Here is a 19,088-nt window from a genome sequence, read left to right as displayed (position 1 = left end):
TTTGAAGTACTTTTAATGAACATATTTAAACTAATTTTCATTGCCTTTTCCTTTGGGCTGGAATTTGTCTTCCCTCGTCTTCTCTGGTGAAGTAGACGATCATCCCCTTTGAAACAGATGCCGAGAGTTAAGTAAATTGGGTGCTGAATGAACAGAGAGTAGTGGAACTTCAATGCCCTGGCTTCTAGGCGCTTGCTGGAAAACAACGGAAAATAGTGGATGGATCTGACCACTCACGGTCCACAGCCAACTCATTCATGGTGTGGGAGCGTCATCAGGGTTGGCAGAAGCTTTTGTAATGAATTTACTGAGAAGAAACAGTCATGTCTTCATACTTAGGTCACTGTTATATAACCAAATGGTTTGTGTTTGTGAAGTGCAATATCTCAGGGTGGGGGGGTCTTGGAAATAAAACTTAAAAATATCCAGGAAAAAAAGAATTGTCTTGGCAGACACTGTAGTGCATTTTTCATACTGAGAGCCACGCACACACACTAAAAAAATATATCCTGTGGAGTTAAAAATGAAGAAAAGGGCTTACAATCTGCTCTAATTCTTAAGATTTTATGCGATTTACAAATTCCGCTTTTAATTAAATCAGAAAGGCGCCAAGGTTCCCCTACTGGCCAGACCTAGTACATATAACCTTTTGGAGTTTCAATTTAAGTTTGGTTTGCTTATAACTTGGAATATTCCTTCTCAAATACTTTTTAAAACTTCTGTGATTCAGTGATATTATCTATTGTCTTTTCACACACATGATCATATTAATCTTTAATTTTTTTTAACGCTTTGTACTATGACATATACAGGGGGAAGAGGTACATAAAACAAATGTACTGGTTGACAAATAACATAGCAAATTGTTGTAACAGATAATTATAAGGCACATACCCCATTATTCACCACACAGGTAAGACAGCCTGCCAATACCCAGAAACCTCTTGCTTGTTTCTTCCTGTTCACGTTTAGTTTTACCTTAAAAAAAATCTTATATGAATATAGGAGGCATTCTTTCATAGATTCTTTTGCTTAACATTATGTTTGTGAGATTAAGCCATTTCTTTGCTCCCTTTTAAAGCAAAAACTTTTGAAAAGAGTTGTGTGTATTCCCTATCATCAGTTCAGCTCTTTACATTCTCTCTCAAACCCATTCCTATCAATCTTTTGTTTTCAGTTCTCTGCCAAAGCCGTTCCTGTTGTGGTCACCAGGGACATCCCCTTTCCTAAATCCAATAGTCCGTTGTCAGTGTTGATCTTACTTCACCTATTGGTGGCATTGTCACAGTTATTGCTCTGTGTTCTTTGTAATATTTCCTCATTGACTCCCAGGACACCACTCTTGATTTTCCTCCTTCACTGGCCGCTCCTGTCTGTCTCCTTTGCTGGTCTCTCTTCTCTTAGAGGTTTTAACCATAGAATGCCTTAAGCTTTAGTCCCTGGGAGCTCTCTTCTCTCTACACTCTTTGATGATTTCATGCAATCTCTGTATTTGTATACTGATAACTCCAAAATGATAGCTCAAGCCTTGACTTCTCTCCCTGAACTTCAGACCTCTATATCCACCTGCCTACTCAGCATTTCCATTTGGATGTCTCCTAGACATCTTCAGCGTAACGTGCTCCAAATGGAAGCTTCATCTTGCCCAAGCCTGCTCTATCTGTAGTTTTCCCCATCTCCATCCTTCAAGTTGCTCAGGCCCAAACCTTGGAGTCGTCTTTGATTTCTCCCATTCCCTCATGCCTCAGATGTTAATGTGTCAGGAAATCCTCTTTGCTCTGTCTTCAAAATAAATCCGGAATGTAATTACTTTCATCACCTCCAGGGTGGCCACCATCATCTCCCACAAGGATTATTGCAAGGACCTCCTAACTGGTCTCCCGGCTTTTATCCGCTGCCCTCCGTCGTCCATTCTCAAAAGTGCAGTCAGAGCTCTTTACTTACAACGTGTGTCAGATCACGTCACTTTTCTGCTCCAAAATCGCTGATGCCTTTCCAGTTCATACAGAGTAAAAACTCAAGACTTTAGGCTCGCCTCCCTGATTTCCCCTCGCCTGTCCCTGTCGGATCTCATTTCCCACTGCTCTTCTTTCTCACTCGGCTCCAGCCACACTGGTGTCCTTGGCACTCTTTGACTAGATCAGAGGCAGTCTTCGCACTTTAGCTTCCTCTGCCTGGAACGCTCTTCTCCCAGATGTCCACGTGGCTTACTCTGTTCCGTCACTTCCCGTCAGGCTTTGTTCGGTCTTCTCCTTTTCAGTGAGGCCTGCCCTGATTACCGCATTGAAAACTGCACATCTTACCTTGCAGTACACTCCCCTTTCCTTCACTTTGCTTTCCCCATACTACTTACCATCTTTTAAAATCCTATATGACTTAGTACTCATTTTTTTCCTGTCTCATTTCTATTAGAATGTAAACTCCATGGGGGCATATTTTTTTCTCTTTTGTTCACTGCTGTATCCCTAGTACCTGAAATAGGGCGTAGCATAGAAGAGGTGCTTGGTAATTTTTTTGTTGATTAAATGCTGTTGCTCACAGTGGCTGTTTGTTTTCATTACTGGATATTTTTCATTGTATGAATATAACACTTCTATTGTTTATTGATTCGGATTACTGATAATTGGGTCACCTCCATCCTTCTCTCCCCCTCCCTCCTTCCTTCCTCTCTTTCACTACCATAAATAAACGACCAATGATTCTTCTTCTGCAAGTATCTTAGTGCACAGATGCAGGAGTTTCTTTACAGTATAAAACTACTAGTCACATTACTAGGTCACAGGGCTCGCGGATACCAGCTTTGTTAGATAATTCCACATTTTTTCAGTGTGGTTCTACTAATTTTCATTCTTGCTTTGATTGCTGTACATTGTTGCCAAAATTTAGTATTATCAGAATCTTTAATTTTTGCCTGGCTGGTGCGTATGTATTGTTATCTCATTACTGTTCGTTTCTTTAATTACTAGTGAGATTGAGCCTGGCATCTGTAGGAATAGGTTAGGTTATGCTGCACTAAGAAATAATCCCCCAATCTCATTAATTTAATGCAGTAAAGATTTATTTCTCATTCATGCAAAGTTTCCTATGGATTAAGGCAACTTTCCAGGGCAACTATTCTCAGTAACTCTGAGGTCTAAATTCAGGGAATGCCCATCATTCTGTAGCTGTGCTATCGGAACACAGGACTTTCCCAGTTGATGTAGTACGGGAAGAGAAAGCGTGGATAATCAGGAACCTGCTTTAAATGCCTGCATCTGGAAGTGACGTGAATGATTTGCACTCACATTTTTTTTTTTAGAAGCAAAAGAAGTCATGTAGTATGCCTAACTTCAAGGAGGTGGGGCAGGTTAATCCTCCTCTGTACTAAAGGGAAAGTAAATTGGGTAATACTGGTGAGCAACAATTTATTAGTTCTCTATTGCTGCGTAACAAATTACCCCAGAATTTAGTGGCCTTAAAGAACAAATATTTATTTCCAAATATCAAGAGTTGATGTATGTGTGGGTATGTTTCTGGGCTCTGTATCTTTTCCTCTTGTCTTTTTATGTGTCTTTGCCCTTACCACATTGTCGTAATTACTGCAGGTTTACATAAAGTCTTGCAGTCTGGTAAGTAGGGTAGTGAATCCTCCCACTTTGTGTAGTTTTTTTCAGGAGTGCTATAGCATTTCTCGGCCCTTTGCCTTTCCATATACATTTTTTGAATTAGCTTGTCACATTCTAAAAAATTTGTTATGAATTTAATGGAGATTGTATTGAGATTGTTGTGAGTCTAAAAACGATTAAAAGGAAGTTGATATCTTTTAAATATTCAGTCCTAGAATCCATGACTCTCTCTCTCTGTATTTAGGTCTTCTCTAATATAGTAAGTGTAAACATTGTTAATTTTTCCCTTAGGAATCCTTGAACATCTTGTTAGATTTAGTCACAGGAATGGCATGTTTTTGAAATTATTTTGAATGGTATCTTTTAAAAAAATTCATTGTCTGTTTATTACTGCCATATAGAAATAAACTTGACCTTTAAAAGTATTTTTAAAATAACAGCTTTATTGGACTATAATTCATATATCATAAAATTCATCTTTTTATAGTGCACAATTTACTGGTTTTTAGTACAGTAACAGAGCTGTGCCACCATCACCACTATCTAATTTTAGAACATATTTATCACTTCCCAAAGAAACCCTGTACGCATTAGCAGTCACTCCTTAGTCCCCCTCCTCCCATCCCTAGAAACCACTGATCTAGTCTCTGTGTCTGTGGATTTGCCTCTTCTGCACATTTCATATAAATAAAATCATGAGGCCTTTTAGTGACCAGATTCTTTCACTTAGCATAATGTTTTCAAGTTTCATCCATGCTGTAGTATGGATCAGTACTTTATTCCTTTTTATGGCCACATAATATTCCATTATATGTATATAGTACATTTTGTTTATTCCTTCATCAGTATATAGACATTTGGGTAGTTTCCACTTTTTGACTTTTATGAATAATGCTGCTACTAACACTTGTGTACAAGTTTTTGTGTGACTGTATGTTTTTATCTCTCTTGGGTATATGCCTAGGAGTGGAATTGCTGAGTCATATGGTAACATTATGTTTAACATTTGAAAATCTGCCAAATGGTTTCCAAAGCAGTTTTCATCATTTTACATTCCCACCAGCAGTGTACAAGGGTTCCAATTTCTCCACATCCTTGTCAACACTTGTTACTGCCCATATGTTTGATTATAGCTATCCTAGTGGATGTGAAGTGGTATCTCATTATGCTTTTGATATGTGTTTCCTGATGACTAATGATATTGAGTACTTTTTCATGTGCTTATTGGCTATTTGTGTATCTTTTTTGGAGAAATGTTTTTTGCCTGTTTTTTGATTGGGCTGTTGGTCTTATTGTTGTGTTGTAAGAGTTCTGTATATATAGATAAAAATCCCTTATAAGACATATGATTTCAAATATTTTCTCCCATTTTGTGGGTTGTTTTTTCACTTTTTTGATGGTTTCCTTCGAAGCCCCAAAGTTTTTAATTTTAATGAAGTCCAGTTTATCTATTTTTGGTGTCATATCTGAGAAAACATTACCTAATTCCAGGTTGTGAAGATTTCTTCTGTGTTTTACTTATAGGAATTTTATAGTTTTAGCTTTTACATTTAGATTTTTGATTACTTTGAATAATATATGGAGTGAAGGAAGGAACCAACTTCATTCTTTTTCATGTGGATATCTACTTGTCCCAGCACCATTTGTTGAAAAGACCATTCTTTCCCCATGTCTAGGCATCTTGTCAAACATCAAATTGCCAAAAAAGTAAGAGTTTATTTCTGGCACCTCAATTCTCTTCCATTGATCTATATTTCTGTCCTTACACCAGTACCACACTGTCTTGGTTACTGTAGATTCGAAGCAAGCTTTGAGATCAGAAGTCTGAATCCTCCAATTTTGTTCTTCTTTTCCAATGTTATTTTGGTTATTCCCTTGCATATCCATATGAATTTTAGAATCAGCTTGTCAGTTTCTGCACAAAAGGTGGCTAGGATTCTGAAGAGATTGCATTGAATCTGAGATCAATTTGGGGAGTATTACCAACCTAATAAAATTAAGTCTTTCAATCTATGAACATGGGATATTTTTCATTTATTTAGGTATTCTTTAATTTCTTTCAGTGATGTTTTATAGTCTTGCACTTCTTTTGTTGAATTTCTTCCTAAGTATTTTATTCTTTCTTATGCTATTGGAAGTGAAATTATCTTTTCATTTTATTTTTAGATTGTTCATTGCTAGAGCATAGGAATACAAATGATTTTTGTACATTGATCTTGTATTCTATAATCTTGTTGAACTTATTTATTAGGTGTAATGTATTTTTTGTGAATTCCTTAGTATTTTCTATATACAAGATCATGTCATTTGAGACTAGAGATAGTTTTACTTCTTTCTTTGCTATCTGGATGTCTTTTCTTTTTCTTGCCTAATTGCCCTGGCTAGAACCTCCAGTACAGTGTTGAATACAAAGTGCAAGTGAATACCTCTGTCTTGTTCCTGATCTTAGCAGAGAAGCATCCAGTCTTTCACCGTTAAGTATGATGTTAGCTGTGGGTTATTCATATGTAGCTGTTATCAGGTTGAGGAAGTTCTCTTCTATTCTTAGTTTGTTGAATGTTTTTATCATGAAATGGTGTTGGAGTTTTTCAAATTTTTTTTATTGAGATGATCATGTCTTTTATTCTAGTATCATGGTTGACTGATACATTAATTTTCATATTTTAAACCAAACTTGATTTCTGAGATAAATCATATTTGGTCATGGTGTAGAATTCTTTTTATACATTGCGGGATTTGGTTTGCTAGTATTTTTGCATCTGTATTCTTAAGGGATATTGGTCTATAGTTTTGTTGCGATATCTTTGTCTGGTTTTGATATCGGAGTAATACTGGCCTCATGGAATAAGTTGAGAAGTGTTTAAAACATTTGGTTTTATATAGTTATATTATTCACTGGTGACTTTGCTGAATTTTGTAATTAAGCAACTTACATGTAGATACTTTTGGATTTTCTATCTTTTTTGTCATTTATGAATAGTGACAGCTTTGTTTCTTCCTTTATAATCCTTAAACTTCTCCCCCCTTCCCTTACTGCCTTGACTAGGACCTAAAGGGAAACATTGATTTAAAGTGCTGACAGGAGGAATCATTTTACAGTGAGAATGTTGTTTTCTTTGGGTTTTGGTACATACCCCTTTTCAGGTTTAATAATTTCCTTTTATTTCTAGCTTGCAAATAGTTTTTTGTCAAGAATGGATGTTGACTGTTATCAAATGCTTTTTTATATTTGCTGATATAATGAAATGCCTTTTTCCTTCAATTTATTAATGGAGTGAATTATATTAATTGATTTTTAAAATATTAAATCATAGTCCCCTGCCCCACTACCCTCACTGAGACAGTCCTACTCATGCTATATGAGCTTTTTGTGCATTGTAGAATTCCATTTGCTAGCATTTTGCTAAGGATTTTAAAAAGTCTATATTCATGTATAAGATTGGCTGTAATCTTCCTTATTCAAATTGTCCTTGTTGTGTTTTGGTATTAAGGTTATATTAACTATAAATTAGAGTTGGCAAGTGTTGACTGCTTTCTAGTCTCTGGAAGAGTCTTTGCTGGTTTAAATGACTTATTTCATTGTACAAATCTTTGGTGAAACCAAATTTTTGACCGTGGATTGAATTTTTTCCTGGCTATAGGACTTTTCAGCTTTCTTCGTCTCTCTCTCCTTCTCTTTCTTTCTTTCTTTTTATTGAGTCAGCTTTGGTAAATTATATTTTCTGAGAATTTGCCCATTTCATCTAAAATTTCAAAATTAATTGGCGTAAAGTTGATCGTAATTAATTCTGCATTTATGTCCCCCTTTCATTGTTGATATTGGTTATTTGTGCTTTCTCTCTTTCAAGCTCATCAGAATTTTATTAATTTTACTTGTTTTTCAAAACACCAATTTTATATTTTTTGATTCTCACTTTTGTATGTTTGTTTTCTATTTTATTAGTTTAAGCTCTTATCATTAGTATTTCCTCCATTTTACTTCCTTTGATATTCCTTTTTTTGCTGTTTTATTTTAACTTCTTAAAATGAAAGATAGCTCATTAATTTTCAGCCTTCTTTTTTGAAATATTATGTATTTATGACTTTGAATTTCCCCTCAGTACTCCTTTATCTGCATGAAATAAGTTTTGAGATGCTTTTTTCACTATCACCAGTTTAAAGTGTATTTTGATTTTAATTATATCTTTTTTGCCCAGTGGTTTACTCAAAAATATTTTTCTTAATGTCCTAACATATGGCATTTGTGTAGTTATATTTTTCTACTTTTTCCTGCCTTAAAAACACTGGTCAGAGAATGTGGTCTGTATGATTTTAGTCGTTTACTTTTGTTTGTAACTTCTTTTATGTCTTTGTGTTGGTCAGTTTTTGTAAATGCCCCATTGGTGCTTGAAAATAATGTGTAATCTGCAGTTTTGGGGAGCAGAGTTCAATGTATGTCAAATTTGTTAATGTTGTTGTGCCAATGTTATTGCTTAGTATTGTTTTCAATCTCATATATCCCCATTTTTTTGGGTCTGCTTGTTCTTTTCATTCTTTAGGAGAGTGTAAAATCTTCCACCATACATGTGGATTTCTGTCTTTTTCCTTGTAGTACTCTTATATATTTTGAAGCTAAATTATAATATGCATATCTTATTTGAAGTTATATATACATATTTAAAATGATTATATATTCCACTGAATGAAAGCTTTCATCAATTTGGAGTGACTCTCTTGAGTTATATTTCTGTTTCTATAGGGTTTTATTGGGGGGATATTATTTTCAAATATATATTTAACAACCCTTTTCAATAGTTCTGACTTATGATTATCCTCATACTTCCTGTTGGATTGAACATGAAAACCAAAAATATCCATTCTTGTAACCCTTGAATCTACATTGCTGACAGGCCAAACTTAGAGATGTGATTAATACCATTATCATATTTTCAAGTGAATTTTAGTAATTGTTTATAAGAAATATCAGACACAGAAATGCTGGATATGTAGTAAAAATCACTGTCAAATAAATGCTGGATATGTTGTAAAAATCACTGTCAAATTTAAGTGGCATGGACTTGGAGGTTTAGAATCTTTTTCAGAACTGTGAGCACTCAATATGTTTAAGGTAAGCGATGTGAAATTTTTGTGGATATTGATTCTCACAGAATGAAAGTCAGCAAGTCACTTATTCTTCCATAACATTAATAGGCTAGATTCTTCCCACTTATACAATTTTATGGTAATTGATAAAGTCTCCCCAAAAGTGAATACAGTCCACTTTCGGTTAGTGTGAGAGAGTCTTCGCCTGGCCATGGACGTCTCCAGGTAATCCAGTTGGCTAGGTAAAGCTGTGGTTCTGCTTAGCATACATAGCATGGAGACTTGTTGAGGAGAGAACAGAGCTGAGGGAGCCACTGTCTGGTGGACTCTGGATGATCTGGAAGGAGAGAGTCATGCATTTGAGAACTACTTTAAACAAATTTTGTGGTACACTGTGGACCTCTTTGAGTCAAACTAGAGTACTGTGGACTAGCAAATGAAAATGACACAACTAGAGACATTCTTAAGGGGTATTGTGGCATTAATATTAATTTTAAAGTCTTTGTCAATTAGAGGGGGAAAATCCAGAAACAGAATAGACTTACAAATTTGTATACGTGTGTGTATAATAGTGAATGAAAAAGTGAGAGAGAGAAGGAAGAAGGGCTAGGGGAGAGAGAGAGAGGTTATACTCTTGTACCAATAATTTCCATAAAGTTTATGGGAACGTATAAGTCTTTTATCTATTTGTATTAAATACCAGCTAAAGGTTTGAGCCAAGCAGAGATTCTCAGGAGCTTCTGTAGTGGTATTTTAATAGGTTTTAAAAATGTGAACTCATGTTTAAGATCAGCTGTTACCAAATATCTGTTTAGTGAAGGCATAGGACAACTTAGTTTTTCTCAGAATATGTTTTCTCATTTTACTTTAACTAGGAGCTGTTATTTGGGTATATATCCTAATATCCTATGAATATTAGGAAACTGTAAAAATGAGATAATCGAACAATTAGATTTCTGTATGCACCAACAAAATTTCTGAACCAAACTGGTCAGTGTTTAGGAGATGAAAGAGAAAATAAATTATACACACACATAGACACACACACACACACACTATCATATTAGACTTACCCAGGAGGTAGCTGAGTATTTCTCTAGTGACATGGTGTCTTACAACACTGCTAGTCACAGGTCTGATTTGGAGGAAGAAAAGGTTTTCACACAGAACAAACAGCATGTAAAAATACTCTTTCCATAAAAAGCAGTCATCTGGGCAAGTGGCTTCTTGGTCTTTGATTCTAAACTTGCAAATCAGTTCTTACACAGGAGTTCCTGTTATCTTTTATTGATACCCTTTGGCTGATATTTGTTTTTACAGACCATAGGTCCTGTAGGGATCTCTTTTATAATACAATATAATACAAATCTCTTTTATAATATGATATACTTCATATTCCTCCCCATTCTTCAATGGGCAGTTAAATCTTCACTTCTCTATAGAATCTGTTTTGATTTACCGAAGCTAGAAGTAATTTCTCTGATTTCTCCTAATTACCATTTTTCATAGGTAGTTTTAATTCTTTAAATCTAAAACGTCATGGATTTTTAAGATAGTGTCGTTTGTGTGCTGCTGAGAAAGAAAAAGCTCTACCTATTTAACTATTTTACAATGCTTCTCATCATTTAGAATTTTTGTTTTATACCTACTGAAAGAACTCTTTTAGAATTATTTAGATAAAGATTTTTGTTTAAATGATATCACTCTCATAAGGAAAAAGTATAAATCAAGGAAATTGGTTAAGGAATTATTTTTCATTTTCAGATTCTAGTTTTTTTGGATCACTTTTCAACTCAGTGCTGTTGATGTTAGTATTTTCCCAAACCACCCCATATTCTGGGGTATCAAAAATATTTGCACTGTAGCACTTCATAAAAAATGCTTCACTATTGTTTCTGAGATTTTCTTCTAGGTTGGTCCATTTTGCAAATTTTATGCTGGCTCTGTATTGATCTTACTGTAAGATGTCAACATAAGGTTTTCAGACAACACTCAGGGCTCGTTTTCCTTCCTCAAATGGTCTTTAAATAGTTTGTTGACCGAACTATTGATGGGTTAAAATTGTTCAGGCTGTCATTAGGAAAACACCCCAGTTTGCATGTTTACAGTCAGTGACAACTGGATCACCACTGCTGCCAGGCCATCAGTAACTGTAAGATGGCATTGATTTTAACACACATCCTGATGTCAGAGGTGTTAAAATGTTGTGAATCTTGTAGGGGAGGAAGAAATTTTCCCCTGCCTTTCTAGGTTCTTCTGGCTGGTCTAAGAATTAAATTTCCCTGAGACAGAATAACAGGAAAAAAACAAAGTTGAATAACACGTATACATGAGAGAAACCCAGGAAAACTGAGTAACTTGCCAAAATGGCTGAAGCCACCACCTCAAATACCCTTTTCAGCTAAAGACAAAGGAGGATGTTGGGGGTGGTGGTGTGAAACTTCAAAGGGGAGGAAGGCAACTCACATGGAGATAGAAAAGCAAATGTTTGGTAACAAATGTTTGCCACCCCTTGCAGAGACAATGGGACATGGAGAAGACTTTGATCAAATGGGCCTTGCTAGGTTCCTCCCTGTCTACCACACCTAGTCCATACTGTACTATAGTTATCTATGGTGATCGCTCCCTCCTGGAAGAGGCTTTCTATCTTAAATTCTTTTAGGCAGTTAGAGGGAAGGTCAAAGTTTCTTCCTGAGTCTATTGTTCTTAAAAATAATGGAGCCAAAGAGATACATTTTGGGGTAGCAAATTCTGCCCCCCTACAATCTTAAAATAGAGGAAATACAACACTCTCTTTGTTTGTGTTACTTAAGAGTTTAACTAACATTTCACTTCTGTGACTCTTTTGTTGGCTTCTAGGAATTTGTTAGTAGCTATTTTCTCTGAAATCCCATAGCACTTAATTTAATTAAGAGGATTAAATAATAATTTTGTGTGAAAATAATCCATGCATATGGTTACAAAAACCTACTGCCCCGTTACCCTCACTATGCTATTCCTGACCTTGGGAACAACTAACTTGAATCATTTCTGGTTTTAGTTCTTCCTGTGGCTACCTCTGTAGGGCTAAATAATATGCTATGCAAACTTTTTTTTCTTTTCTTTTTATTTATCAACTTTAAACAGATACTGTGGTAGAAAAGAATTTAGCTTACTAATTTCACCTTCTTTCTTTCTCCGTCCTCCACATATAATTATGTTAATTTTCTGACCTCTTTTATTGGTTACATTTGTAAATCCCACCACTATTTCTTGTTCTGTTCCCTACAGATAGTTCCTCTTGACTTCCTACTTCATGAAGTTGGGATATTTCACCCTTTGCCTTCCCACCAATTCTCTAATTATACCATCCAAATTTTGACAAGTGTACAGTGAGAATATTGATAATATTTTATACTTAGTATTTGTAATTAAATCTTTCATTTTTGTCTATTGGTTGAGCCAAAAACTTGAAAAATCAATAAATAGCATTAATGTTATTATGACTTTGTAAATATTGCTCACTGCAGAACCAAGAAGTGTTCTAGGATTACATTTCATTTAATATGACTCCTCAGCCACTCAAAGGAGAGTGTTCCTAAAATCAGGGTTAAGGGGATTCTTCCTTCTTTCAAATGAATTCTTTAATTTCAGCATTTGCTCAAAATTATGCCATATTTTATTTTAGTTCATATGTAGATCAGGACTTTTTGTAAAGCTTTTTCCAATTAACTTTATTTTTTCTTATTGGGAGAAGATACGTGGGTCTTCTTCGTTATATCCCTAATTTTCAGTTTTTTACTCATTCTGTTTAGTTTTTGGAATCCATTTCATTCTTCTTTTTGAAGCCCTCTGAACTCATATTCTTATTTGGACAAGTGGCTTCAATTTTGAACTATGACTCCCTTTTTTCTCTGGTTCTAGTGTGTGTTTTTGTTTTATTTTCAAATTTTTGCAGTTTCAGAATCATATTACATATCAAGTGGCCTTTCATCCCCGCCTTCCTCCTGCCATTTCATTTTAGGGGTTGTCTGTACTCCACCTGCTCTCTGGACTGGTCATTCTCGAGTCTGCGGAGCCATCAACCTGGGTTGTAGTCATGCTTTCCTGAATCCTGAATCCCTCTTTCTTGGTTTACTCCTCATTTTGCTGCATTATCTTGTAAAGTTAATTCTGAGAAAGAGATTCCTAGGATGTAAATTTTCTAAGTCATTGTGTATTGAAATATTTTTGTTTTGCTCTGATACTTGCTTGAGTGCTAATAGAATTTTAAACTGTAAATAGTATTCCATCAGGCATTACTGGATTGTCTTCTAGCATTCAGTATTTTGGGATGAATCTGAAGTCCTATGGTACTTTATTCATATTTACATTGTAGTACTTTGATATGTCAAAAAATCGTAAAATTATGTTACTTCTCAAAGTAAATGATGATTTCTTCTTGGTTTTTATATTTATAACACCTTGTATCGTAACTTACATTTTACCAAATATTCAGTTAATCTTTAAAGGAGTTGATTTATGTACAGATTTTAAGTTACTTTGTACATAGGTAAGATGCTTATTCTGACTCAACTGTGTTGACTTTGGTACCTGGATCTATAAATCATAGTTTATCCCTCTGCATTTTCAAGGAATTAATTTGCAACAAGAGCACACAATTAGAATATCATGAATTAAATTACTTGAAATTATGTTTTCAGAGGGACAAATGCTTATTCAGGATGACAGAAGAAGAAATTTTTAAATTTTAAAAATAATTGAAGTCTGTAACAGTTAGTTGATGGGAATAACGTGACCAATTTCTATCCTAAGTGAAGAAGTGAAAGTAAGCATGCTTAAAATGAGGAGGTTGCTAGAAATGGACCAGGCTATATTTATTTTGTTAAATTTTTAACACTTGAAGAAATAGTGTCTTCCATTTATATTTAAATAAAATGCTTGAATGTTGTTATTTAAGTGAAAGATGGGTGTTTCTCTAGCAGAAAGTAGAAGCAAAAATTAGTGGCAGATGGAGCTTGTTGAGTTTGTTCATCAAAGCAACAGAATTGTCAGAATTGCTTTTCTTACTCATAAACTTTTCTACAAATCTAGAGACTTTTTGAGATCATTGGAACAAGTTGTACATAATTTCCTTTCTGCCCAATCACTCATTCAAACACTAATCGAGACTATTCTGTGTCTATTTAAGTAGAATTCAATACATAAAAATAACACAAGGAATTCTCTATGATAGAAGTTAAACAGTCTGATAATATAATTCAGTAGAAGATAGATCTTGATTTTTCCTTTTGTTTAAAGTTTATAGTAATAACTGAAGAATTAGTGATATGTTTAATATGCTTACTGCATTTGGTGTATTATGCAAATTGAATTATTACCTGTACATCCAAATATCATGGATATATCATTTAGATCAGACTACAGTGAATCTTTGTATACTTTATAAAGATTTCTTCAAATATTTTGAACAAGACACATTGCTCCTTTTAACTATCAACATAGAATGATTACGTTCCAGGGGGATGTTAGGCAATATTATCTCAAACTCCTCATAGCTTGGTGTATATTGATGGCTCAACTCATGGAGCTACAATTATAGAGGATTGCCTGAGGAACGTGCACTCCATTTATTTGTCTACATTAGGAATTCTTAATCTGGAAGCTTTGGATAAATTTTAGAGAATTTATTAACCCCTTGAAATTATAGCCTGAATTTTAGGTGTATATGCCTCTTCCTGGCAGTTGGTACATTGCTCTCACGAAATTCTCAAGGTTCGTCATCCGAAAATAGTTAAGAATCACTGTTCTTAAATTCTCTCTGGTATTTAGACAGATTCTCAAAGAGCTGTATTTGGATGATATTAGAATGCCTCTTTTAAAGATTGCTTTTATTTAATTTTGTCCTGGTGTGATACTACCAGCCAGTTTTGAAGAGTTATTTCAAGAAAGAGTCATATCTTGCCATTCATTCATTCATTCATTCAGTTAATATATATGGAGCACCTTCTATATGGGAGGCAGGCTTCTATGTGTGAAGGATATAATGATGAAAAGGAAACAGTCAAAACATCCTTTGGTCTAGTGGAGTTTATATTCTAGTGGAGAGAGTTAGAAAATAAACAGGAAAAATAACAAATCATATTCATGTTAGATAGTGTTAAGTAATAAGGAGAAAAAAATTAAGCAGAACAGCAGATATGACATGCCTGGGTGGGGAAGGTGTTGAAATTGTAGGTAGGCTGGTCGGGGAAGGCACCCCTGAGAAGGTGGCTTGAGCAAAGGGGAGAGAAGTGGTTGATAAGGTCAGAGAGGCAATAGAGACCGAGGACTTGTGGTTTTGCACAAGACTTGGACTTTTCCTCCGAGTGAAAAGGGGAGTACTGCAGGGTCTGGGGAAAGAGAGCCGCGATCTAACCTGTGTGTTAACAAGACCACTCTGGCTGCTGCATGGAGAATCGACTGAATGGGGAGGAAAGGCAGCAGCCGGCAGACCAGTTAGGAGGCTCTCTGATCGTCCAGGGAGGAGATGATGTGGCTTAGAACCAGGTATTGGCAGTGGTGCGGGGTGGGGGTGAGAAATTATTGAGTTTTGAAATTCCCAGGAAAGACTGGTACATTGGGATGTCTATGAGGAGGTTACTTGTTATCCTATGAAGGAAGTCAGGTGAAATTTCTTTCTGTTTTCAGTGTTAGGAATCTTTGTACTTTTCCCCTAAGCTCTTGGTTTCATTTTATTTTAGGTACTCTGTGAATTTATAATTGAACAGTTTGACCTTAAAAAAACTTAAGGGAAATTAATAGCTCATTCTTAGGAAGTAAATTCAAATTAATGGTGCTTTGTATATCAGACTTATTTTGGTGGTAATTGGTTTTTGGTTTTGGTTGGGTAAATGGTAATTGGTTTTCCCTTTGCTTGATTTTTTTTTCACAGTTTTAAAATCTCTGTCAGTTTTTTCTGTATTATTTGTGTTTTTGTAAGCCTCATTTTGTTCCTTTCTGGTATAATTTAGGATGCATGTAAACATTTCTCTCTTTGAGTCTATCAGGTACTGCCTTTCACGGCCTCTTCAAGGCTGCATCTGTGTCCTTTTCACACCTGGGATTGTTTCTCTGGTATATAAGAGCAAAACCTGACTATAAGAATTCAAACCAGAAGAATAGTTTGTGGTTTGCATGGAACATTAAATAAAAGAATGGTTATCTTATGTAAGGGAAAACAGCTGATCTGTTTGGTCACTTAACTCAGTGGATCCACTGAGTTAAAAATGAGTCAATCAATTGTTCCCTGAATTACTAGTCACTAGTCAGTTCAGCCGAGATGCTTAGTCTAGTGACGTGGTGTATCTGTGACACATCCTGATTATGAAACTTGCCCTTGGGTTTATTTTATGAGAAAATGTTGTCTCAGAAACAGGTAGCATAGAAAACTGGGAGGAATTTGCACACTTTTAATATGATTAGATAATGAGGATTCCAAACTGAACCAATTGCTAGAAATCTTAAAGAAACTGTGATGTCAATGTGTAAAGAACCAACACTCTGATGAAAAACTGATAGTCTGACAAACAAGTTTACCATACTACAAAATATTTGTCCTCATCCATTTTCTTCCTAAGATTCATGTAAGTTGTGAATTAAACATTTCACCACACGGTACCAATTCTCAGATATGACTTATAAGACATGTTTCTCACTTAATATTTTATAATATTCTTTGTGGTAAAGCTATGATTTCTATTTTAAAATGAAATCTCTCAGAATCATAGGCAGCTCTGGAAGGGATTATAGAGATCATTCATCAGTCTGATTTGTAGATGAGGAACCTGAGGTCCAGAGTGTTGGTGTCTCAAGACCTAGAGCTGATTGATCAAAGAGCCTAGGCTGGCACTCAAGACTCCTTTCACCTAGTTCAGGGCTTTTTACTTCAGATTACCTTTTGTGTAGTGAACTGAATCCCCAATTTGAGATAACAAAGAAGAAGGGAACGTCAAAAGCCTTTAGTGTTTCATTACAAAGCTAAACCCAATATATTAAAATTATATTACCATTCTAATTCATGACAGACACTTGAGTACAAATAATCTTATTGATGATGTATTTTGAATTGAGTAGAATTCGTGGGAAAGCTTGCCTCTTTCCCTATAGTCATCCCTATCATTTGGATATTTTAAGCCATCAGACTTTCTTTGAATTACTCTGGTAATGCTCCACTGTGAATATTACCTCATCTGCAGATGAACAGTGGGTTTGCAAAAGCGTATTTGAAAATTTCCTCCTCTTTATTGGAAATAAATATGCAATCATTCCCTATGCTATAACCCTTTGGCTTTGTAGTACCATAGTAAAGATAAAGGCTTTAGAAAATAAGAAATTTAAGAACTGAGCATGAAAAAAATGAAGAGTATGATATTAATAATGTTAGATTGGCTGTACATATTTAATCAACATGAAAACACTTTTGTTTAGTTAAAAATTCAGTCTTATCCTGTGATACTTGTCATGGCATAAAGGAACTTTGAAAATTTTTTGATTATGGCATATATGAATATATGGCTTATATTTTAACTATGTAGGATAGCATGTGCACAGGAATAAATCTATAACTTGTAGCTATACTTTCATGTGAGACATTTCTCTGATATTGATCCAGAGTATTATAGAGGAATAAAATTTAAAGACTTATTTATAATACTTTCCCTTTTATATCTTCCACAGACAGCTTGGATATATGTCAGTTTTATGTGTGCGTTTGTGTATGTGTTTTAGATTTACTGTTTTTCAGGTGTACTTCTCTGAAGTAAGATGATTTGTCAAAAATTCTGTGTGGCTTTGTTACATTGGGGTAAGTTACTTGCTTTTTAAATGTCCATATATAAGGTAGAGATTTTGCCCTTAGAGATGCTGTTTCCTTTACTGGCTGCAGAATTTCCCATTTCCAATTAGGAATTCTCAGGCTCATGATTAAAAATGCAAACCGAACAAAAATGTAAGTGTGAAAATGAAAACCATTCCCAACTTCCTGTAAACAACCTGATGTGTGTCCTTCCAGAACCATAACACACACATGTTACTGCCCAAGGAGGGGTAGGGGTTGTCTGCCTGCCGCAAGACATGCCAATAGTCAAAAGGCAAGGAGGTGGGAGATAGAGGACTTTTTATTACAGCTTGCTAGCAAGCGGGAAGATGGCTGAACAATGTCCAAAAGAACCATCTTACAGAACAAAGACTACAGGCCAGTTATATAGGGGGCAGGTCTCTGGGTGTGGGAGGCATCTGGTCTCTGGGTGGGGGCATCCATCTGATCTCCAGGTGGGGGCAGACATCTGATCTTAGTTCCTGATAGTCTTTTGCCTTACTGGATATGCATCAGAGACCAGAGCAACACCCTATACACTGATCTTTCAGTTGTCATTGATGATGGCTATCAGTGTAGACTCTCTGCCCAGAGGTCATCAAATTCCTAAGAAACTCAAAAGAACCAAGTTATCAACTTATAGCAGCTGGGAGGGGCCATAAAGTCTACAGAGCGTGTCTGAGTTAGTTAATTGGAGGTCATTCAAAGTTACAATACGGTTTCTTTTCTACAATATGGCCTCCCTTATGTCAACCTTGTGTTGAGCCAGTATCTCACTCAGACACACACACATACACACACACACACACACAACATTCACATCTATAGCTGCAAAAATAGAGTTGGTCTATACATATGGTTCTGCATTTTTCTTTTTCCACTTAGCAGCTTTTTAATTTATCATGACAACTTTTCCTGTCAATATTTACTCTTGTACTTATTTAATAGTTGCACAAAAATGAACTGTATGAATGCACCTTAAATTATTAATTTATTTGACCAATGCCCCATTGACAGACATTTCTTATTCTGTGACAAATAATGCTGCATTGAAATTTATGTTCATATATCTTTGTATATTTGGGAGAATATTTCTGTAGATTAATTCCTAAAGAGGAATTTCTATGTTGAGTAGAATGCACATTTTTGAATTTGATAGATACTGTGAGATCTTTTTTTTTTTTTAAATTTTTTGTTTATTGCAGTAACATTGGTTTATAACATTGTAAAAATTTCAGGTGTACATCATTGTACTTCTATTTCTGCATAGATTACATCATGTTCACCACCAAAATACTAATTACAACCCATCACCACACACATGTACCATACATCTGATAAGGGCTTAATCTCCAAAATATATAAAGAACTCATGCATCTCAACAACAAAAAAGCTAACAACCCAATTAAAAAATGGGCAAAAGACCTGAACAGACATTTCTCCAAAGAAGAAATACAGATGGCCAACAGACACATGAAAAGATGTTCAAAATCACTAATTATCAGGGAAATGCAAATCAAAACTACAATGAGATATCACCTCACGCCCGTCAGAATGGCTATAA

General features: G+C 35.2%; 1 protein-coding gene across 2 annotated transcripts in view; it reads left to right on the top strand.

Annotated features, from left to right (window-relative positions):
* The window catches only part of LOC101387308 (leptin receptor), a 77,072-nt gene that overhangs the window by 2,279 nt on the left and 55,705 nt on the right, over positions 1–19,088 (top strand). The window contains exon 3 of one of the 2 annotated variants that reach the window (XM_087449347.1): positions 17,452–17,511. In XM_087449347.1, the coding sequence (XP_087305473.1) occupies positions 17,472–17,511 (40 nt within the window). In that variant the 5' untranslated portion in view covers positions 17,452–17,471. Of the gene's footprint in view, positions 1–17,384; positions 17,512–19,088 lie in introns of both variants that reach the window. The other variant, XM_087449340.1, reaches the window with a different exon arrangement.

The sequence above is a fragment of the Ceratotherium simum genome, chromosome 2, assembly GCF_057802395.1.
Source record: "Ceratotherium simum simum isolate JZ-2026a chromosome 2, ASM5780239v1, whole genome shotgun sequence".
Classification (NCBI taxonomy): Eukaryota; Metazoa; Chordata; class Mammalia; order Perissodactyla; family Rhinocerotidae; genus Ceratotherium; species Ceratotherium simum.
This window is presented reverse-complemented; position numbering and strand designations above follow the sequence as displayed.